Source organism: Falco peregrinus, chromosome 6, assembly GCF_023634155.1.
Source record: "Falco peregrinus isolate bFalPer1 chromosome 6, bFalPer1.pri, whole genome shotgun sequence".
NCBI lineage: Eukaryota > Metazoa > Chordata > Aves > Falconiformes > Falconidae > Falco > Falco peregrinus.
The window spans coordinates 24,547,994-24,566,187 of record NC_073726.1 but is presented as its reverse complement, the minus strand read 5'-3'; the positions used below and the strand labels follow the sequence as shown (position 1 = coordinate 24,566,187).

Below are 18,194 nucleotides of genomic sequence, written 5' to 3'. Positions count from 1 at the left end.
GTTGAGTCTCCAACTTTGCAGAAGCAGCTCAGTAACAAAGCTACCTGGTCATTTTATTCTGGTGCAAGACTGACAGATGAGGTTCCAGCTCTCCACCAATTGTTCCAATCCTGTTCCTCATGCCAGCACAAACGTTTATATGGTCACCAAGATCAGATCTAGTTAAAAACTGACAACATTGCCACATGAATGCTTGTGCCAGAGCCAGAAAGGGAGTGGGAGCATGGCAGATGCCCGGAGAGCCTACTCACTCTTCTCAGTAGCTGCCTGAATTTGTTTTATGAAACTGGATGTGTAACTGCACCTCCAGGTGAAGTATGACACAAAAACATGACAAACACCTTGCCCTCCTAACACGGATGTAAACCCCACCAGCTTCTCACATGTCATTCCAAGCAGGAAAGAAAGTTTGCCTTCAACAACCGCACCCAGAGACTGCCAGCTGAACTACTCGTCTTGAGCCAGCCTGCAAGCCAGGGCAAGAAGGAACAGATCCTGCTGTGGGAATTTGGAGCCTCTTTTCTGTCCTGTGCTTAGATAGAGCTCAGTAGCTCTTACAAAACAATCCTGGTAGTCGTTTCCTTAGAATTTCCCACCCACCTCCCAAAAAAATATTGTTTAGCCTCTGATGCACGTTTGTTGAGTGTACACCTGTTGGTTTACTCCTTGGACAGCAGTACAGGTATGCTTAGGGCTGGGAAGATGAACGCAGCAGTTACTCATTTCAGTCTTGCTGTCTTTGTCTAAGACAGTGGCCACAAAAGCACCACACCACATGTTGGACTTGCATCCTACATCTTTCCTTACCCTGTGTGTATTGCAAAGCAAAAAATCAACCTGATTTCTTGTGCTGCGTAGATATTGTATCAAAAATGAACCAGGGAAATCAGAAGGATGAAGAGAAACAGAAAGCAAAAAACCTGTCATAGGGAACAATGGGAGCAGCGGTTTGAACACGGACATGGGAGAAAAGGCATATTTCCAGAAAAAAGGTAAGCATTTTTTCTTCTTTCGTTCCCACTACTTTACACTGCAACAAGGTAATGTTAATTTTGAACAACAATTCAAGGATGAAGCGTCACAGCATGTAATTTTTTTAAATTAATCCTGCCTGAAAAATTTCAGCATGTTTTCTAACAGTGCCGTATTTTCCTTTATGGAGTAAGACAATCAAAAGCCTCCACGTTACGCACAAGGCAACCACTCTGCATGAACAACTCTTACCCTGTGTGCTTCGGGAGTATTACTCACCCAGGATCAGCTTTCCTGTCGATGCAATGGACAGCTGCCACAGAATCATGGCTTACAGGCTCTTCAAAACATAAAAAGGGAGGAAGAACTTCCTGCGAGAGATGTGTGGCCCCTGACCTACCGCTTATTAATGGATGGAGAGTTTAGTAATCAAAAGGCTTCGGATGCTATGTCTGGCACAGAGGTGACATGAACAGCGAGTCGGTTCCTTCTGATTTTGCCTGCTTTAAGATCTCTGTGCTAATGGTCGATTGTCTCCCTCTGTGCTGCCGCTGGCAAGGCCACCAGCCATCTACTCGTATTCTCTTTTGTAGGGTGAAGAGACCATGCCATGGGAAACCCACCGCTGTAAATTACAAGACAATTTGCATTGTAATTCATGCTGCTTTAAGAGAGGAAATCTATGCACATGCCTTTTCTTTTGACTTCTTCCCTTCTGGGGCCACTTTGCATCCCATGCCAGCAGCCAAAAACGTTCAGCTTCTCTGCTGGGAGAAGACAGACCTGGCAGTACGAAGCCGTGCCCCAGTATGCCGTACTGTTAGCATGAAATGGGACCAGTAGTCAAGGCTGAGGAATATTATCATACTCTTTAATTTTAATTATAACATCTGTTTGTAACATTAACCTCGCAGTCTCTTCTCCCCTTTGTAACAGCCAACTTGTGAAATTTTGAAAAGATTGAACAAGGCCAATAAAAATTTAATGGCAGTGACAGCTTTATTCTCAGATCTAACAAATAAAAAAAACCTACCCAAGTCTCAGATCTCAGGCAATAATCTAAAAGAACTAAGAAAAAGCCAAAGCAAAATAAATAAATTAAAAAAAGAAGAATATTTCCAGCTATGAAAAATATTGTCACTGAGTCAGAACTTAAATGAATTTTTATTTGGCTTAGGATAACAACCTTTCAAAATCTACACAGGGGAACTATTTTCTAGAAAGCAGAATTTTTAAGTGTTTTTTTGATTAGCTTTCCAAGTAGGGAGCTTTTCTATCCCTAATTCTAGGAGATGAGCCAAGCATGATAAATAAGGTTGAAGGTGGGCAGCTTCTATGATCCAGTGATCATGATTTCATTTAATTTGGAAACACTCAGGAGAGTATGCCCTTATAGAAAGGGGTATGAAAAGCAGATCCACCCCAGTTGTTTGCTGGAATTCTCTGAAATTATTAATATCACTGAAAGCTACAGCAGGATTTACGTTATCAGGCTGAAATAATGTTTCGCAGGATAAAGCAGAGAGGGCTGCTCAAGAATGCAGTGTCTTACTGACTGGTTTGAAATGAAAAACTAATCAAGAGGATGTACTAAATGGCTCAGGGGAAGGCAAGCAGGATGGAAAGCCTGCCCCTCCTCTCTTAAATATTTCTGCTGTTCAAATTTAGCCCAACTCAGTGGTGACTAAAAAGTTGTGTTGTGGCTTCTGTAAGACAAATGGATCATGCTAAGCTCTCTCCATATAAAGCCTGTGCGTCACGACAAACCAGAAACCAATGCAGATACATCAGTGCCACCAGGCAGCAGGGAGACACATTGGTTCAGAAGGTCTCAGGTGAATGTGGCTTACCACTGGCTCAGATTGTTCTTTGGGCACCTCAGTCTACACCCACAACTTAGCGGGCATTTTCAGTGAGCAAGTGGAGACAATATGAGAAGCAAATGACCTGGGAGTACAGAGATGAGGACACTTGCTCTGGAGGGCTCAGCCTCTGCACCACCAGCCACGCATGGACTGGAAGAGCTCAAGAGCTCAGCTGGAAGAGTGATGAGTCCCACATCCCAGTGGCTACAATTCCCATAGTTTTTGGATTCTTAAAAGCTAAGTTTTGCAAAGTGAAGTCCTGGGACACCTTCTCCACACAGCAGATCAAACCTCGCTCCACACCTGCCTATTTTGGTCTTTTCTAAGTTACCAACAGCTTTAACAGTTTTGGTACGGCTTCACAATGAATAGTTAAAATGTGCATAGTTCCCGTGCAACCAGTGTTATATCAGGATAAAGCTGCTGAGGGCTGTGAGACTATGCTAGCAAACATCAGAGCATCCTTCCCAACATCCCCAAGGTATCTGCTAACAGCCATCGTTGGAAACAAAATGTGAGACTAGATGGATCTGTCACCTGACCAGCTCTACATCCCTCATATCAAAAGCTCACCGTCGTAACACAGAAGTACTAACAAATCTTATTTCAACAAGATGAAGATGTTAGTGCAACCAGCTGTCTGCTCCTGCCTCTCTGCTGCTATCCACTGCTTTGCTGGCACAAAGGCTGTGGAAGATTCTCATCTGCTTCAGTGCAAGGCCAGGTTGGGTTCGCTTAAGCCACCAGAGGAGATGAGATGGAGGCAGACAGGAAGGTGCGGGTGGCCACAGTGGTGTGTTCAATCACTCCTGCTAGATTGAAAAGAGCATGTCTGCCTGTGGCCTTGTGTCAGAGAGAAACCAGTGCACTTCAGGGAATGGCCAGTAAACTAAACACCACCAAAAATAGAGCTTTTCTACCAGTCTAGGTACTGTGTACGTTTTTTCAGCAAATCAACCCGAGGGGCTGCTAGGTACACTGCTGCTCACTACTCATCCACATACCGCTTAATGAGTTACCTTCCCTCTGCAGGCAGGGACAGATATTGGAGTCTGTCTTATTCAGTCACACTATACTCAGCTTCACTTATTTTTCTGCGTAGTCTTGCTAGTCTTGTCTCTAAAGACAATATCCTCTGCTTAGATTCTGCCATCCTGAGAAAGGACCAGAGATGGAGGTGGCCCCATTTGAAAGGCAAAAGCTGAAAGTCATTGTCATTTTAATTAATATCCTGCAGAGGCACGAAGAAAAGCAAATAAAAAAGGATGAAAGAAAATAAAAATCAAAACAAAATTAGGTCAATCCTCTTTCCCGAGGGATCTTCTGCAGACAGCCGAAGGACCCTCTGCTCCCCGCATCCCACACTGCACTCTTCACCTTATGGAAGCCTGGCATCCCACTTCCACCCCCCTGTCCTGGGGGGGTACAGGCAGCCTCGGGAGGGGCAGAAGCAGTCCTGTTGTACAACACCAGTAATCTGATGCTGTCTTTAACAAGATTATCTTGTATCCCTCTCTCTTCCCTCCCCCAACATGCACAAGAAACCTTTTCCATTGCTACTGTTTTTTTTCTTCTCTACTCAGGGAAGCTTATGCTATGAATAATCTGCACTTTTTTCCTCCCCCTGTGTTATTTCTGTCTCTGGGTGTTTCTCATTTTCCTCGGTCTTGCGCTTTTCCCTCCTGGCATTAATAACATTGTGGAGAATGATTTCAGATGCCAGTCTAAGTGTGCATTTCAAAGACACAGCTTTGGACAGAAAACGTCGGCTCTCTGAGACAGGGAGCTAGAGAGGACATTTCCTGTGGCCTCACTCACATTCCCCGCCCTGCCCCGCCCCCCCCCCAGCCACTGGGACCACGAGCATCCCCTGCCTGCAGAGCCATCAGGTTTCCCATCCTGTCGACCCACGGATGCTAACAGGCACTTAATTGTGGTGATGGGCAGAAGGGAAAAGGGGAGAAGGCAGGCAGCTAAACACGGTAACAGTGAAGGACTGTGTTTAAGGATGTTGACACCAGTGATGTGCCTCAGACAATGGTGTCAGATGCTCTGAGGGAACGATGGGCAAGAAATAAGACCACAAGGGAGCCTTAAGAAAACACTAGGATGAGGAAGAGTAAGTGAAGTCTGGTACAAAGAAAGCCCCTTGTAGGATGGGAGGCATGAGGATGGGAAGGAGACTAGTTAAGGTTTATAAAGTAATTACACATCTCTTCATCAGTGATATTGCTTTCCCACAAATTCTACCAGGGCTTTTGAGACAGCACATTGCTGTTAGTTGCTGGAGCTGAGAGCTCACCAGCTGCATGCTGTCGGGGTGAAAGCTTAGCGCTGAGCCTTCACCATAGGCTGGTCCCAGCCCCCAGCGTGCAGGTTATCCCCAACGTTGAGCAGCTTTGCTGCAAAACCCTACTTACATTACCTGTTACTCACTGCTGGCAATCTCCCTCCCATGTACTGCAGTACCTTGCTAGCACAACCAGGGTGGGTGGTGGTTTGGGTTTGTTTTGCTACAGTGATGCTGATTCTTTCACAAGGAACATGAGAAAACTCATCTATCCTTCCAGACACATAGAGTGTAGAGGGGAAGGTCATCTGAGTTATGTCTTAACAGTACAGTGAGTGGCGTGTCAGACCAAATAACAGAGAATTTAAAAAGTCTACCTGCAATCCCGAATGGATCAGCTAGCTCCGGGCTCAAATTTCATCAAACTCTGGGAAGAAGAGTTTGGGTGCTAGTGGAAAGGGGTTGGAGACAACATTTGAGAAAGACTCAAAGTTAACTTGGCTGCAAGGACAGCTCCTAAACTTGCTACCATACCAAACACAAGGAAACACTGAACTTTACACAGAAACCTGCTAAAATCTTAAGAGTTCTAATTTTCATAGAGTGAACATGTACAACTTTACAGCTAACAACAAAACCACTTTGGTGGATACAAAGGCTCTAAGCTTTTAATCTGGCAATCACATGTTGTTCCTTACATTTTTATACATACCTGAGCCTCTTTTTAATCGTCTTCTTGCAAGTTTAATTTGATCCTGAAGAATCTGGACCCAGTCCCTAGGACCAGGAAGTTTATCCACATGGTTAGCAGTGCAGTATTTTTCTGTAAAGACTGAAATGAAAAGATAACATCTTTTTGAAATGTGCCACCAGAATGGAGAAAAGGAGACTGGAGAGGATTATAAACAAAATATATCAAATTATCCACTTATGAAAAAGCATTTAAATGGCCAAATCTAGGATTATGAGAACAGAGTCTAACTCTGTGTTTCGCAAGTTTATCCTTCAGAAGTCATTTGTGTGTATAAATGTCACAGTAATACCATAGTCACTACTAATGAAAGCCTATCCCAGACAGTCTATACCTGACATTTTCCATTTATGACTTTCACACAAAAACATCAGAGAAAAATAACAGTGTATGCTGAACTGAGCCTCCAGATGTGGCAAGCACTTATAAATGCTGCCTTCCATATGGTACAGTAGAGAGCTGAAGATCTGGTCATTCGGTGGCCTCTTGGTCAGGTTGCTAAGGCTGCAGGCAAACTGATGAAAGACAGAAGTCCTACCACTGTGGAAACCTCTACAGTTCTCATACTGCTGAACCAGATGGAACAGAATTTTTATAAAGGTACTAGAAAAAAATAAGCCATCATTGAGAAAAAGGAAGTATCCTACAGGTCCAATTTTGCATTTAGTAAAAATGGTATGTAGAAGGTCAACGTTACCTTTAATTCCATATTTACAGCAAACCTAACAATGCTATACCAAAAAGACAAAAATTATAAATGGAGTGAAACTGATGCAATTGATTTTCATCACATGACTGAGAAGTGTGCAAAATTAAACAAGAGAAGAAAAAATATTATCACTGTTAGTATTGCCATTGTGGTCTCAGTCAGAGGTCTCGGAGCCCACTGTCCAGTTACAGACGGCAAACAAAAAAAGAAAACTGGTCCCAGCTCAAGGAGTCTGTAATCCTTGAGAACAAATGCCACACAAATGGGGTGGGGAAGCATGCAACACAAAAACGACAATTTCAGTACACACACGCTTCTGGAACAGCACTAGCTGGTAAGTATAAGGGGACCGAAAGCAATCACACCCTCTGAAACTCTTTCCATGTTAACAACTTTGCAGAACCATTGCCTGGAAGGCAATACTCTCCCCTGCAGGCTGCTCAGCAAGGCTATCAGACCAACTCCAAGGGCTTCCCACAGAAGCCAGTGCAGCCCCACACATTGCCAGTGTCCGATTTACAACAATATGGTCTCTCTGAAAGTAAAAATAGCCTTTCCCTTCTGAATCCATACGGTACCCGACAACAGGAACCTGAGCCATGACTTAAGACTCCTACTTCAAACACTCCAGCGCAGCTCCTGCTTGTGACCAGGGCCTGGGGACAATCTGTGACACTAGGCTGTACCCAGGCCACCCACTGCAAGTGCCTGCTGCAGGAATTATGGCACCTGCCTGCTGCTGCCTGCACAGAAAGCCAGAGTCTGGCAGCCTGAGTCAAGACATTAACTTCCTTCTCTAACCTGCTTGTTCTTCTCTTGAGTTAAAGTCAAAGTAGCTTTGATCGCTCAATGTGTGGTTAGGGAAACACCAACGTGGGCAAAAAGGAATGGGAATGCAACAGGAATGAGGCAGAAGAAAGTGGGACCTCTCCTTTCTATTTCACCTGAGCTGTATGGTGCTAACAATTTCTCTGTCACAGAATCATAGACTAGTTTGAGTTGAAAGGGTCTTTTCAAAATCATCTAGTCCAAGCCCCTGCCACGGGCAAGGACATCTGCTAGATCAGGATGCTCAAGCTGACCTTGAACATTTCCAGTGCTGAGGCAGCCACAACTTCTCTGGGCAACCTGTGCCAATGCCTCACCACCCTCACCATCATTACCCCCCCCCCCTCCCCCCCAAACAACAAAACAAACAGTCTTCCTAGTACCCAATTTAAACCTACCCTCTTTCAGTGTAAAACTGCTGCCCCTTGCCCTGTCACTACAGGCTTTGGTAAAATGTCTCTCTCATAAGATGCCTTTCTCATAAGCCCCCTTTATATATCAAAAAGCTGCAGTAAGGTCTCCCCGGAGCCTTCTCTCCTCCAGGCTGAACAACCCCAGCTCTCCCAGCCTCCAGCAAATCCGCTCAACTTGGTGTCATCTGCAGGTTTGGTGAGTGTGTGCTAGAAACCACTACATCACTGATGAAACTACTAAATAGTATTGGTCCCAGCATGGATCCCTGAGGGCCACATCACACTTACATCTGAACACAGCTCGTTGACTTCTGCAGAGAAGGACTTCACTGGCTGGACTTCTAGTCAATGACACAGAGGAAAAAACTTACTGCTTCTGATCTTTTTCTTTTCATCTTTTTCCCCCCAGTTCTGAGTGAAAGATTGATGTGACTCCCAAGGGAAACTGACTGCCCAGGAGAAACACTGCAACTGATTCAGCAAGTTCCACTGAATACCCAAAGTCAAAAGAAATAATTTCTCCCCGGCTAATCATACTGTTGCAGAAGCATTAAATTACTTGTAAGGGCAGCGGTTAAAATGTTTTCAGACAGGAAGAGTGATTTTCAAGCAAACAGTTGGTCCTTTAAGTTCTCTGCTTGTTTTTGTCATGAATGTAGCCTTTTCTCCACTTCTGTATCTCTGTCATAGAAAAAGACTAAAATTGCCACCAAAGGATATCTGGGCACGTGGTAGAGGAATGTCCTAATGATAATAACGCAAACAACATGACGTTGTTCTTGTGGAGATTTCATACTGGCTCAGTTATTTCTTGGAATAAATGAAACCACAGTGTCTGATAGCTTAGCTCTTTGGAGGGAAGAAGGGTGCTATTGGAGCCAGGCTGAGGAAAAATCCACAGGACGTTAGCCCTTGGTGTCTTATTCCACCACAGCTTTTAGCAACGGGCTCAGGCAAGAGCATTTGGGCAATACTGTAAACATCAATCAAGATCACTGTTACTACAGGCATACCTAGTAGTACCATCACAGGGGAAATTTACCTGTCAGAACTACAGCTCCCACCTTTCCTCTCCGAAACTCAAGGGAAGAGGTTAAACCAAGCCTCAGAATTTGCTCCAGTGCTATGAGCTCAGCTACTGAGAAACACTGCTCTCCGTAGTGGGTGACGACTGCTATTTTAATAGTGCTGCTGTGTCTACTGAGAAAACATTTCTTTTATCACAGTGCTGCTCAAATGAGAGTTTGTTCATTTGTTGTTGGGTTTTTTTTAAAAAAATTTTGAATTAATTTTTCTTCCATTTAACTTATTTATTAAAGCTTTTAAGGAAGAATGAAACATAGAGAGATTGAATTCAATTTTGGGTTTTTGCAGATTACTGAGGTCAAGAAAGGAAGGTATAAAAAAGCATTTGTGATTTAAACCTAATTTTAAGAATAACTGTAAGGAAGTCTGCCAGCAACTCTGTAAGATGTATTAGAACTATGACATAGCCACAACATATATTCATTGCAGAATTGCACAGGTTGAAAGGGTCCTCTGGAGATGTCCACGTCCAGCCTGCTGCTCAAAGCATGGCCAAACTAGGTCATGATGCTCTGAACTGTGACTAGTCAAGTTTTGAGCATTTCCAGGGATGGAGATTCTGCAGCCCCTCTGAGCCCCTATTCCACTGTTCAACCACCCTTCAGTTGAAAAAGCTTTTCCTTATATCATGTTGGAATTTTCCATGTGCCCGATGCCTCTCGTGCCTCTGAGAAGACTCTGACTTCCATTTTTCTGCACCAACCCATTCAGTAGTTGTGGACAATATGGCTTCTCCTGAATCATCTTCTCTTCAGTTCCCTCAGCCTCTCCACCCTCATGTGTCACTTGACATACACACTTCACCACCTACCTGGTTCAGTACTGTAAGTCTTGGTAGCCCTCCACTAGACTCAAGCCAGTATGTCAATGTCTTTCTTGCATGGGCAGAGGACAAACACAGACACAGAGGTGATTGCCAAAGGCTCCCCCTGCCTCCTTTTGCTGCCAATGGACTTAGAGAAGCTCTTCTCATTGCTGTATGTCTCCTAAGTTAGCAATCTGTACCTCAGGACGAGTCACAGCCTCTAAAATAAGCTCTACTTTGCAACACAGCTTGTCTTTTGGTAACTTGGGTATCTTCCCTACTATATCAGATTTCAAAATAATAGAATCCAGTTCAGAATCTCTAGCATAATACTAGCTCTTTATATGTTGTGATCACACAATTTCAAGGTACACGTGTTCTGGAAGCTAGAAGCAGTGATCACTAAGAAAAACCACCCAGCACAGGATCTTCACACTGACTAAGAAATTTGCTGCCACAAAAGAAGGACCACCACCATTCTTACAAGCATCAAACTCATCTCAGTTCCAATATTATCTTCCTCCATCTCTCCCCAGTCCAGCTACTAAACTGTTTACAGAGCAGACACAGTCAGATGCAGTGCAAGCCTCAGAACTTTGATTGATGAGGATCAGTAACACTGTCATTACGTTTTCAAGATTTCTTTGCATCTCTGATATCCGGGGAGGGGGGGAAAATCTTACACGAACACTGAGTTTCTAACCTTAGATCCTGACTTCAGAAACTGGGATCATTGGCTTAAAATTAACACAAGCCGTCCCTGTAGAAGCTATTTTTAACAAGTGAATGAAAGGGAATAAAAATAAGACTGCATATTTTAATAGACCTAACACACGTCAGACATTCTAATCTACTTACATTCTCCTTAGCTGAGAATATGTTCTAATTACACATATGAAAGAAAGCAAATAACATACCTTTTATTGCACCCACAATATTTTGGTCTAGTCCTTTCCGGTTGTCATTCAGCCCTCTTTTCCTTTTGCCATTTGGTAAAGAGTTAGCCAAAGTCTTGTCATCAAAAAATGCACAGACCAGCTTCCTAAAGAGCAGACTTCCTGAGCGAGTATAGTTTGATAATATAGAGTCCAGCTGAGATTTCGGCATGAAGACATCAAAGCCTTCTGCAAGTTGCACTTCTGGCTACCAAAAGAATGCAAATGTTTTAATTAAACGAGCATTCAAAGATATTATTTTACTTCAATCACACATCTGGTGAGACTTTACAATCACTTAATCAAACCGTGGATCTTTCCCCAGCTACTCAATACCACAGCAGCCTACTTCATTGAAATCAAACCCCATCAGTGAATAAGCACCTTAAAGGCAAATCAAATAATCATACTCATGTCTAACCACTGTAATAGTTAACAATTACCAACATTATTTCTAGGCATACAGCTAAAAAAAGAAGAGATACCTTTCAATATCAGATAATAGGTACATACCAGAGGACGATCCCAGAGCAATACTCTATGCGATGCTTTCTGGACATTTATCTAACCATTTTATGGATTTATTTCATTGTCAAATGACGTGAAAGAGCATGCTGTGGGGCAGCCAGGCATTTCCAAGAGGCACAAATGCAGGGCTACCTGCCCATTTCACATGGTTTCCCAAGAGGGTTTCCACCATAGACACAACCCACATGAGCAGAAGCAGATGATGAGTTTGAGGTTGCCCTTTGAGCCAGCACTTACTGACCATCCATTTCTCTTTCCTTCTCATATTCCCAAAATGCATCCTTAGAAGAGGATGATCTTAGACAGACAGTTTATTTCAGCACAAAAAGCCTCAGTGGTAAATCACAGGGATATACATGACTGCTAGAAAGTGAGATGGAGGGCAAGAGGATGAAACAAAACCATCCCATATTTCACAAGAGTCTCGCCTCAAGTACATTGTGAGCCAAAGCAGACCAAGGCCCTCAAGGCAGTCCCCTCACCAAGAGTCTTTTTGCTGCCCCTGTCTGTACATATCAGAAATTACACAAACAGCATTTTGCAGTATTTTCTTCTGTGACTACCGCACAGTGCTTACACAAGATGTCTCTATGGAATAATTATATATCCAGAATGAAGATACATAACGAATAAACAATTTTTTTTAAGATACTATCTGGACGTTGGCAAGGGAGGGGAGGTAAAATCGGTGGTCATGACGTAAGAAAATAAACTAACATTACAGCCTTGCTCCTAATAGTTTGCTCTACCCACCCCCTCCCCCTCCAAATACATCCACCGGTGATGGATTTTCAAAGACATTCATAGAACAAGAGCAAATGCCATCTCCCATCACATCACCTGCAAATGTCTTGAGTCTAGACAGAAGAAAGGGCTGCCAATCCCAGAAGGATTTGGCTGTGTAACGCTTCTCCCATGGATTTTTAAAAATAATTATCAAGAGAGTAACAGCAAGCAGAATATTTTCAAAGCAGACACTGTCATTGGATATGCATGTGTATTGTGCAGTAAACCTGAAGATTACACTGCTTTGGGAAGCTGGGATGAAAACACTTAATTTATGCAGAAAGTAACAAAAAAATAATCTAAAAAGCACATAAAATTCTCACCTTGTTCTGGATCACAGAATCATAGAATGGTTTAGGTGGGAAGGGACTTTAAAGACCATGTAGTTCCAACCCCCCCTGCCACGGACAGGGACACCTTCCACCAGACCAGATTACTCACAGCCCCGTCCAGCCTGGCCTTGAGCACCCCCAGGGATGGGGCACCCACAGCTGCTCTGGGCAGCCTCTGCCAGCGCCTCACTGCCACCCTCACAGTAAAGAATTTCTTCCCAGTATCCAATCTAAATCTCCCCTCTTTCAGGTTAAAGCCATTCCCCCTTGTCCTGTCGCTGCAGGCCCCTGTAAAACGTCCCTCCCCAGCTTTCTTGCCGGCCCCTTTAGGTACTGGGAGCTGCTCCAAGGTCTCCCCGGAGCCTTCTCTGCTCCAGGCTGAACCACCCCAGCTCTCCCAGCCTGGCCTCACAGCAGAGGGGCTCCAGCCCTCTGAGCATCTCCACGGCCTCCTCTGGGCTCACCCCAACAGGTCCGTGTCCTTTTGACGTTGGGGACCCCAGAGCTGGACGCAGCGCTGCAGGGGGGTCTCACAAGAACTGAGCAGAGGGCAGAATCCCCTCCCTCGCCCTGCTGCCCACGCTGCTGGTGATGCAGCCCAGGGCACAGTTGGCTTTCTGGGCTGCAAACGCACATTGCTGGGCCATGTTGAGCTTCTTGCCAACACCCACAAGCCCTTCTCCTCAGGGCTGCTGTCAACACATTCTCTGCCCAGCCTGTGTTTGTTGGGATTGCCCCGACCCACATGCAGGACCTTGCACTTGGCCTTCTTGAACTTCTGGAAGTTCACATGGGCTCACCTCTCATGGTCCTTCTGGACAGTAACCCCTCCCTCCAGCATGTCTACCACACCGCACAGCTCAGTGTCATTGGCAAACTTGCTGAGGGTGCACTCGATCACGGTGTCCATGTCACTGACAAAGATGTTAAAATGGCACTGGTCCCAATACCGACCCCTGAGGAACCATGACGAACCACTCGTCATTGGTCTGTGCTTGGACATTGAGCCACTGACTGCAACTCTCTGACTGCGACCACCCAGCCAATTCCTTCTCCACCGAGTGGTCCCTCTATCAAATCTACGTCTCACCAGTTTAGAGACAAGGGTGTCATGCAGGACAGTGTCAAATACTTCGTAGAAGTCCACGAAGGTGATGTCAGTTGCCCTTCCCTCATCCACCAGTGCTGTGACTGCATTGTAGAAGGCCACCAAATTCGTCAGGCATGATTTACCCTTAGTGGTGAAGCCATGCTGGCTGTCACCAATCATGTCCTTATTTTCCACGTGCCTCAGCATAGTTTCCAGGAGGATCTGCTCCATGACCTTGCTGGGTACAGACGTGAGACTGACTAGCCTGCAAGTTCCCTGGGTCTTCCTTTTTTCCTTTTTTAAAAATGGGGGTTATTTTCCCCTTTTTCAGTCAGTGGAAACTTCACCAGACTGGCATGACTTCCCAAGTATCATGGATAGTGGCCTCGTCACCTCATCCACCAGTTCCCTCAGGACCTGTGGCTGCATCTCATCAGGTCCCATGGATTTGTGCACCTTCAGGTTCCTTAGATGACCTCGAACCTGATCTTCTCCTATAGTGGGCGGTTCTTCAAGTTAATCTTCAAGGATGAAAAGTTGCTTTTTACCTTCAGAACTTTCAAAATTTTGGATCCAGCAAAACAGTCAAGAGTTACTCTATTTGACATTTGACAATCTTCTGATGTAGGAGGGTTTTTAATATGTTACTTCTAAACTGTCTGGTGACAGAAAAGATTTTCAGGAATAAATAAATGTAGTCCGGGTTTACAACTTGGGAAAAATTCTCCTTCATGTTAATCAAAACCCAGGATGTAGTTGTCATGGTGATGAAGGTATCCTGTCCTAGTCTGTTACTTGGGTCTTGGGTCTTATGATAGCAATTTAAGATGACCTTGATGATACAAGGTGCCTAGGGCAGACAAATCATCTTCGCTAATACAGCTGTAAAATAAATTTTGAACCTTACCAATGCACCAGTGTGGAGGAGTCAATACTATTTTAATTTTCCCTATTTTATTCTTAGTATAGGAATCAACTCGTATACCAGCAAAATAATTTGAAGGCAAACTGCCCATTTATTCTTGCTTTCCTTTAGTAGTAAACTATTCAATGAAAGGCAATCATTATCTAATTGAACTTTATGATCACTTTGAATGCGATTTCTCAAAAGGAAAAGTATTTGTTAGCAGACAATGATCACGGCATAAGGAACTCATGGGTAAACTATTCGTATACAATAAAATTAATGCCAAAGGCTTTTGCTATGCTGAAATTAACAGGCAGCAAATTAGATGTAATCCTAGACATTAGGATTGTACTAGGACCAGCAGGCTGTACTACATAGATTAGAAATTATTAGGTTATAAATTAAATACTTTAACAGTAAAATAAACGCAAAGTTTAACCAAGAGTAACAGATCATTACATTTAAAAAGCAGGTTCTCTGATTTGTGGGCCAGGTTAAGAGTTGGTCTCACAAAGACTTTTTTCCACCTCCCTAAGTAGCGGTATTTCATCTCAGCAAATCTGAACTAATTGCCCTGGTTTTGGTAGCCCCAATTTTATACCCATAAAACTGAGATTTTTCTTCAAGTTCAATAAATGTTGGCAAAGTAACAGCAGTGGCAGTCCTGGCGTATGACACAGCACACACTACACACAAACCATGCAATATTCTCAAGGGATCATTTATTTATGGCGCTGTGTAAAATGTCTTTCAGTTTTTTCAGGCACTCAGACACGCTGGTCATAAGCACAGTAGAGATCCTTATGAATAAATAGAAAAAGATAATACTGCCATTCATTCTGAAAGAAGTGACTTTCTTTAGCCTTCTTAAAATGTTTAAGGTCACATTTTATTTCTGCTGTTAAATATATCTATTTTCAGAACTCAACAGTTTTCTTTCCAAAGACAAAATCGATTTGTTTGTCTCAGGGTTCTGGCTCTGCAAATTTAGTCAAACAACTACTGTGGCAAGCAGGGGCCAAAGCATGGGAGGGCAGATGAGGACCTGATTTATAAGCTACATGTTTTCTCTTGTCTTTTTTCTTAGGTCAAATTGGTACCTACAAAGAATTGTGTCCAGCGATGGAACACATTCATAAAGCCAAATTAAATTCCATCACAAGCACAAAACTGTTTTCAAAACTGTGTTCCAAGCTGAAAAGAATGCCACAAGCAAAGAAAATTTATAAGCACAAATTGCGCACTGGAGATAAATTACCAGTCCCTCCCCAAACCATTTCCTCAAACATTATTAAGCATAATACTACAAAAGGAAAACCTCTGAAAAAGCATCAAACCAGTTACTCTGTATCACTTACACCGACTCTATGGCATGAGACTGCAATCTAATTAGTGGTGTGGCTTGCATCTATGTAACTGAATTATCATGACTGCTCTTTTTTATTATTAGTTCCCTCTTCCAGAAAGGTAGAATATTATCTGCTGCATTGTTTTCATTTACGCTTATTGATACTGAATTTAATTATGTTTTTCTAGCTCATAGTACTTAGGAAATTGGAAACTGCCTGCTCAAAATTAAAAATGTATTAGAGAAATTAATGATCAGTTTAGTCATCAGTGAACTCGTTCAGACGACATCTATTTGGTCATTAAACAAAGCCGATCAGCCATCAGATACAAGAAATTTCTACCAAATGCATACATGTTACTTGAATCAAGAAAAGACGCTTATTGCAATTTCACATGTGAAAAGTACATATTTTTAGAGTGGCAGGTTCTGGCCCCTCGAGTCACACCGACATCACCAGCAGTGTCAAGGCCCTCACCCGGCAGCCACAGCGACGAAGACCAAATGATCCGATTCAGCAAAGACTGAGGTAAGAACTTCACAGAGGTGAGGAGTCCCCTGAAGCCAGTGGGACCAGTCAGGCATGAAACACAGCACGTAAAATACACCTTGGCGGGATAAGGGCATACGTGTGGGCTATGTGTGCTCGTCAGCAAATGACAAGGCTCTGAATGGTTTATACACGCAGCACTTTTTCACGGCTCTTGATCTCACGGTGGCTCTTGGCAACACGAGAGATGAAGAACAAGTTTCCACTGCAAGCTCAAACAACAGGCAGCCTTGAACTCGAGGGAGAACTACACGCTCATGGAAGCTGGGGGAGAAAAGCCCCAAACAACCCAAAATTTTTTAACCAGCACTCAGCTGAAAAAAAACGCAACACCCAACACTTTCTAATCTGCACTCCCATGCTTAACGCTACTGTCTCCATTCAACCCTACCCAAGATTGCTTATTTAATCCTAACAAAAATTGGGAATACACATCAACCTGACCTAAGTACTGATTCTCCTGAATGAGTTAGTGCTTTAAAATCCTGTGATCCTGCATATTAAGATATTAACTTACATCTGATGAAGCCGATTCAAGGATAATTCCAAATCCTGAAACAGGGGTTTCTGGTTTTATAGGGGGTTCAACTACTTGCAGACTCGATCGTTCCGAGTTTGCCAATAGCTTCTTTTCATTCTCTGCAGAGCTGGGTTTCTTATTCATGGTAATTAGTTCAACAGTTTTGAGGGGCAGTTTTTTCTTTTTATTTCTCTTTCTTGATATTGTTGACTTTTGTGCACAAATCAGAGGAACAGGAGGCTGCTGTCTGTTTTGAGTCCCGACTGAAAGAAAGTAACAAATTAAATTTATAGACAAAGGCACACCTATAACCACACAGACATACCATTAAACTACTGACATACTGAACTTATCTTCTGGATAAGTGGTACAATTTTCAGGGCTGTTTGTGCATGTGAAACACTTACATTTTATTACCTTTGCATAATTTTCCAGTCTGTACAATGGGGATAATGACACTGAGTTCTACTACGAGGTTTTTCAAGACATACTGATGAATAGCATTTCAGGAAAATTAGGAATACATGGTTCTTTTTGCCAGTGACCACTGGACAGCTGGTGACATGAAGGACTTAAGCAATGATTCATTTGTATACCCTCTTGAATGACTGAGAATCTCACTGTCTTTGAATGTCTTTTCCTGATAAAGTAAGATAATAAAAGTGCTAATGCAATTACAGTTATTTTTATGAATGTAGTCACCATGTAATTAGCTCAGCAAGAACATTTCAAGTACCATTATGTCAAGAATGAGGGAAAACACTACTCAATAGTTTACTTTCTGGGGAAAAAGTAATGCAAAGTTGCATCAGTTTGTTTTGCTCATACACAGAAACTGACAGTTCATGTGTTATCTCTGACATCTAAAGAGACCGTATTCTGTATTTATCAATATTTTGCATCTTCCAGTATTCACAGTCATTTGTATAAACTAAGGCACCGATCCTGAACCTGTATGAATATAGGGGAGTTCTCCAGCACAGTGCTATGCAGATACAATTATGTGTCTGGAAGAATCAGTAAGATCAAGGTCAAAAAGAAAGCCAAAATTACTACACAAGCAAATCAAACTCACTGGAGCTATGAGTGAACTACAAATAGTCCTCATCTACAAAGCCTGAGGAAAAAAACAAACCTCAGAATACTGTTTATTGAAAGATTTCTGGGATATTTAATTTCTGGCAAGGATTTCCAAGACTTAATTTGTAGTTTATCACTTAGACATAAGAATGAACACTAAAATACGTTATTACACTTTCACTTACATGTTTGCATTTTAGGTTTTTTGTTTTACTAACAAGAATGCCAAACGGATTTTTTTTCCTCTGCAAAACCATCATTTCCTGTCTACCAGAAAATATGAGCTATTCCCAGCAAATCAAGAGATGCACTAATTAACAAGGTACTTATACTGTAGACACATAATAAATAAGAAATGTTCCTGCTATTGAGGAGCCAGTTCTTCTGGCATAAACCCCA

At 42.9% G+C, this 18,194-nt stretch overlaps 1 protein-coding gene across 6 annotated transcripts in view; it reads right to left on the bottom strand.

The window, feature by feature from the left end:
• The window catches only part of BEND7 (BEN domain containing 7), a 49,020-nt gene that overhangs the window by 8,912 nt on the left and 21,914 nt on the right, over nt 1-18,194 (bottom strand). For 3 of the 6 annotated variants that reach the window (XR_008747749.1, XR_008747747.1, XR_008747748.1), the window contains 4 exons: nt 16,713-16,978; nt 10,637-10,862; nt 5,840-5,959; nt 1,252-1,597 (listed from right to left, as the gene is read on the bottom strand). Coding sequence is in view for 2 of the 6 variants with exons in the window: in XM_013301344.2 (XP_013156798.1) it covers nt 5,840-5,959; nt 10,637-10,862; nt 16,713-16,978 (612 nt within the window). In the remaining 4 variants the exon portion in view is untranslated. Of the gene's footprint in view, nt 1-1,251; nt 1,598-5,504; nt 5,576-5,839; nt 5,960-10,636; nt 10,863-16,712; nt 16,979-18,194 lie in introns of all 6 variants that reach the window. The other 3 variants (XM_013301344.2, XM_005240165.3, XR_001227098.3) reach the window with 2 other exon arrangements.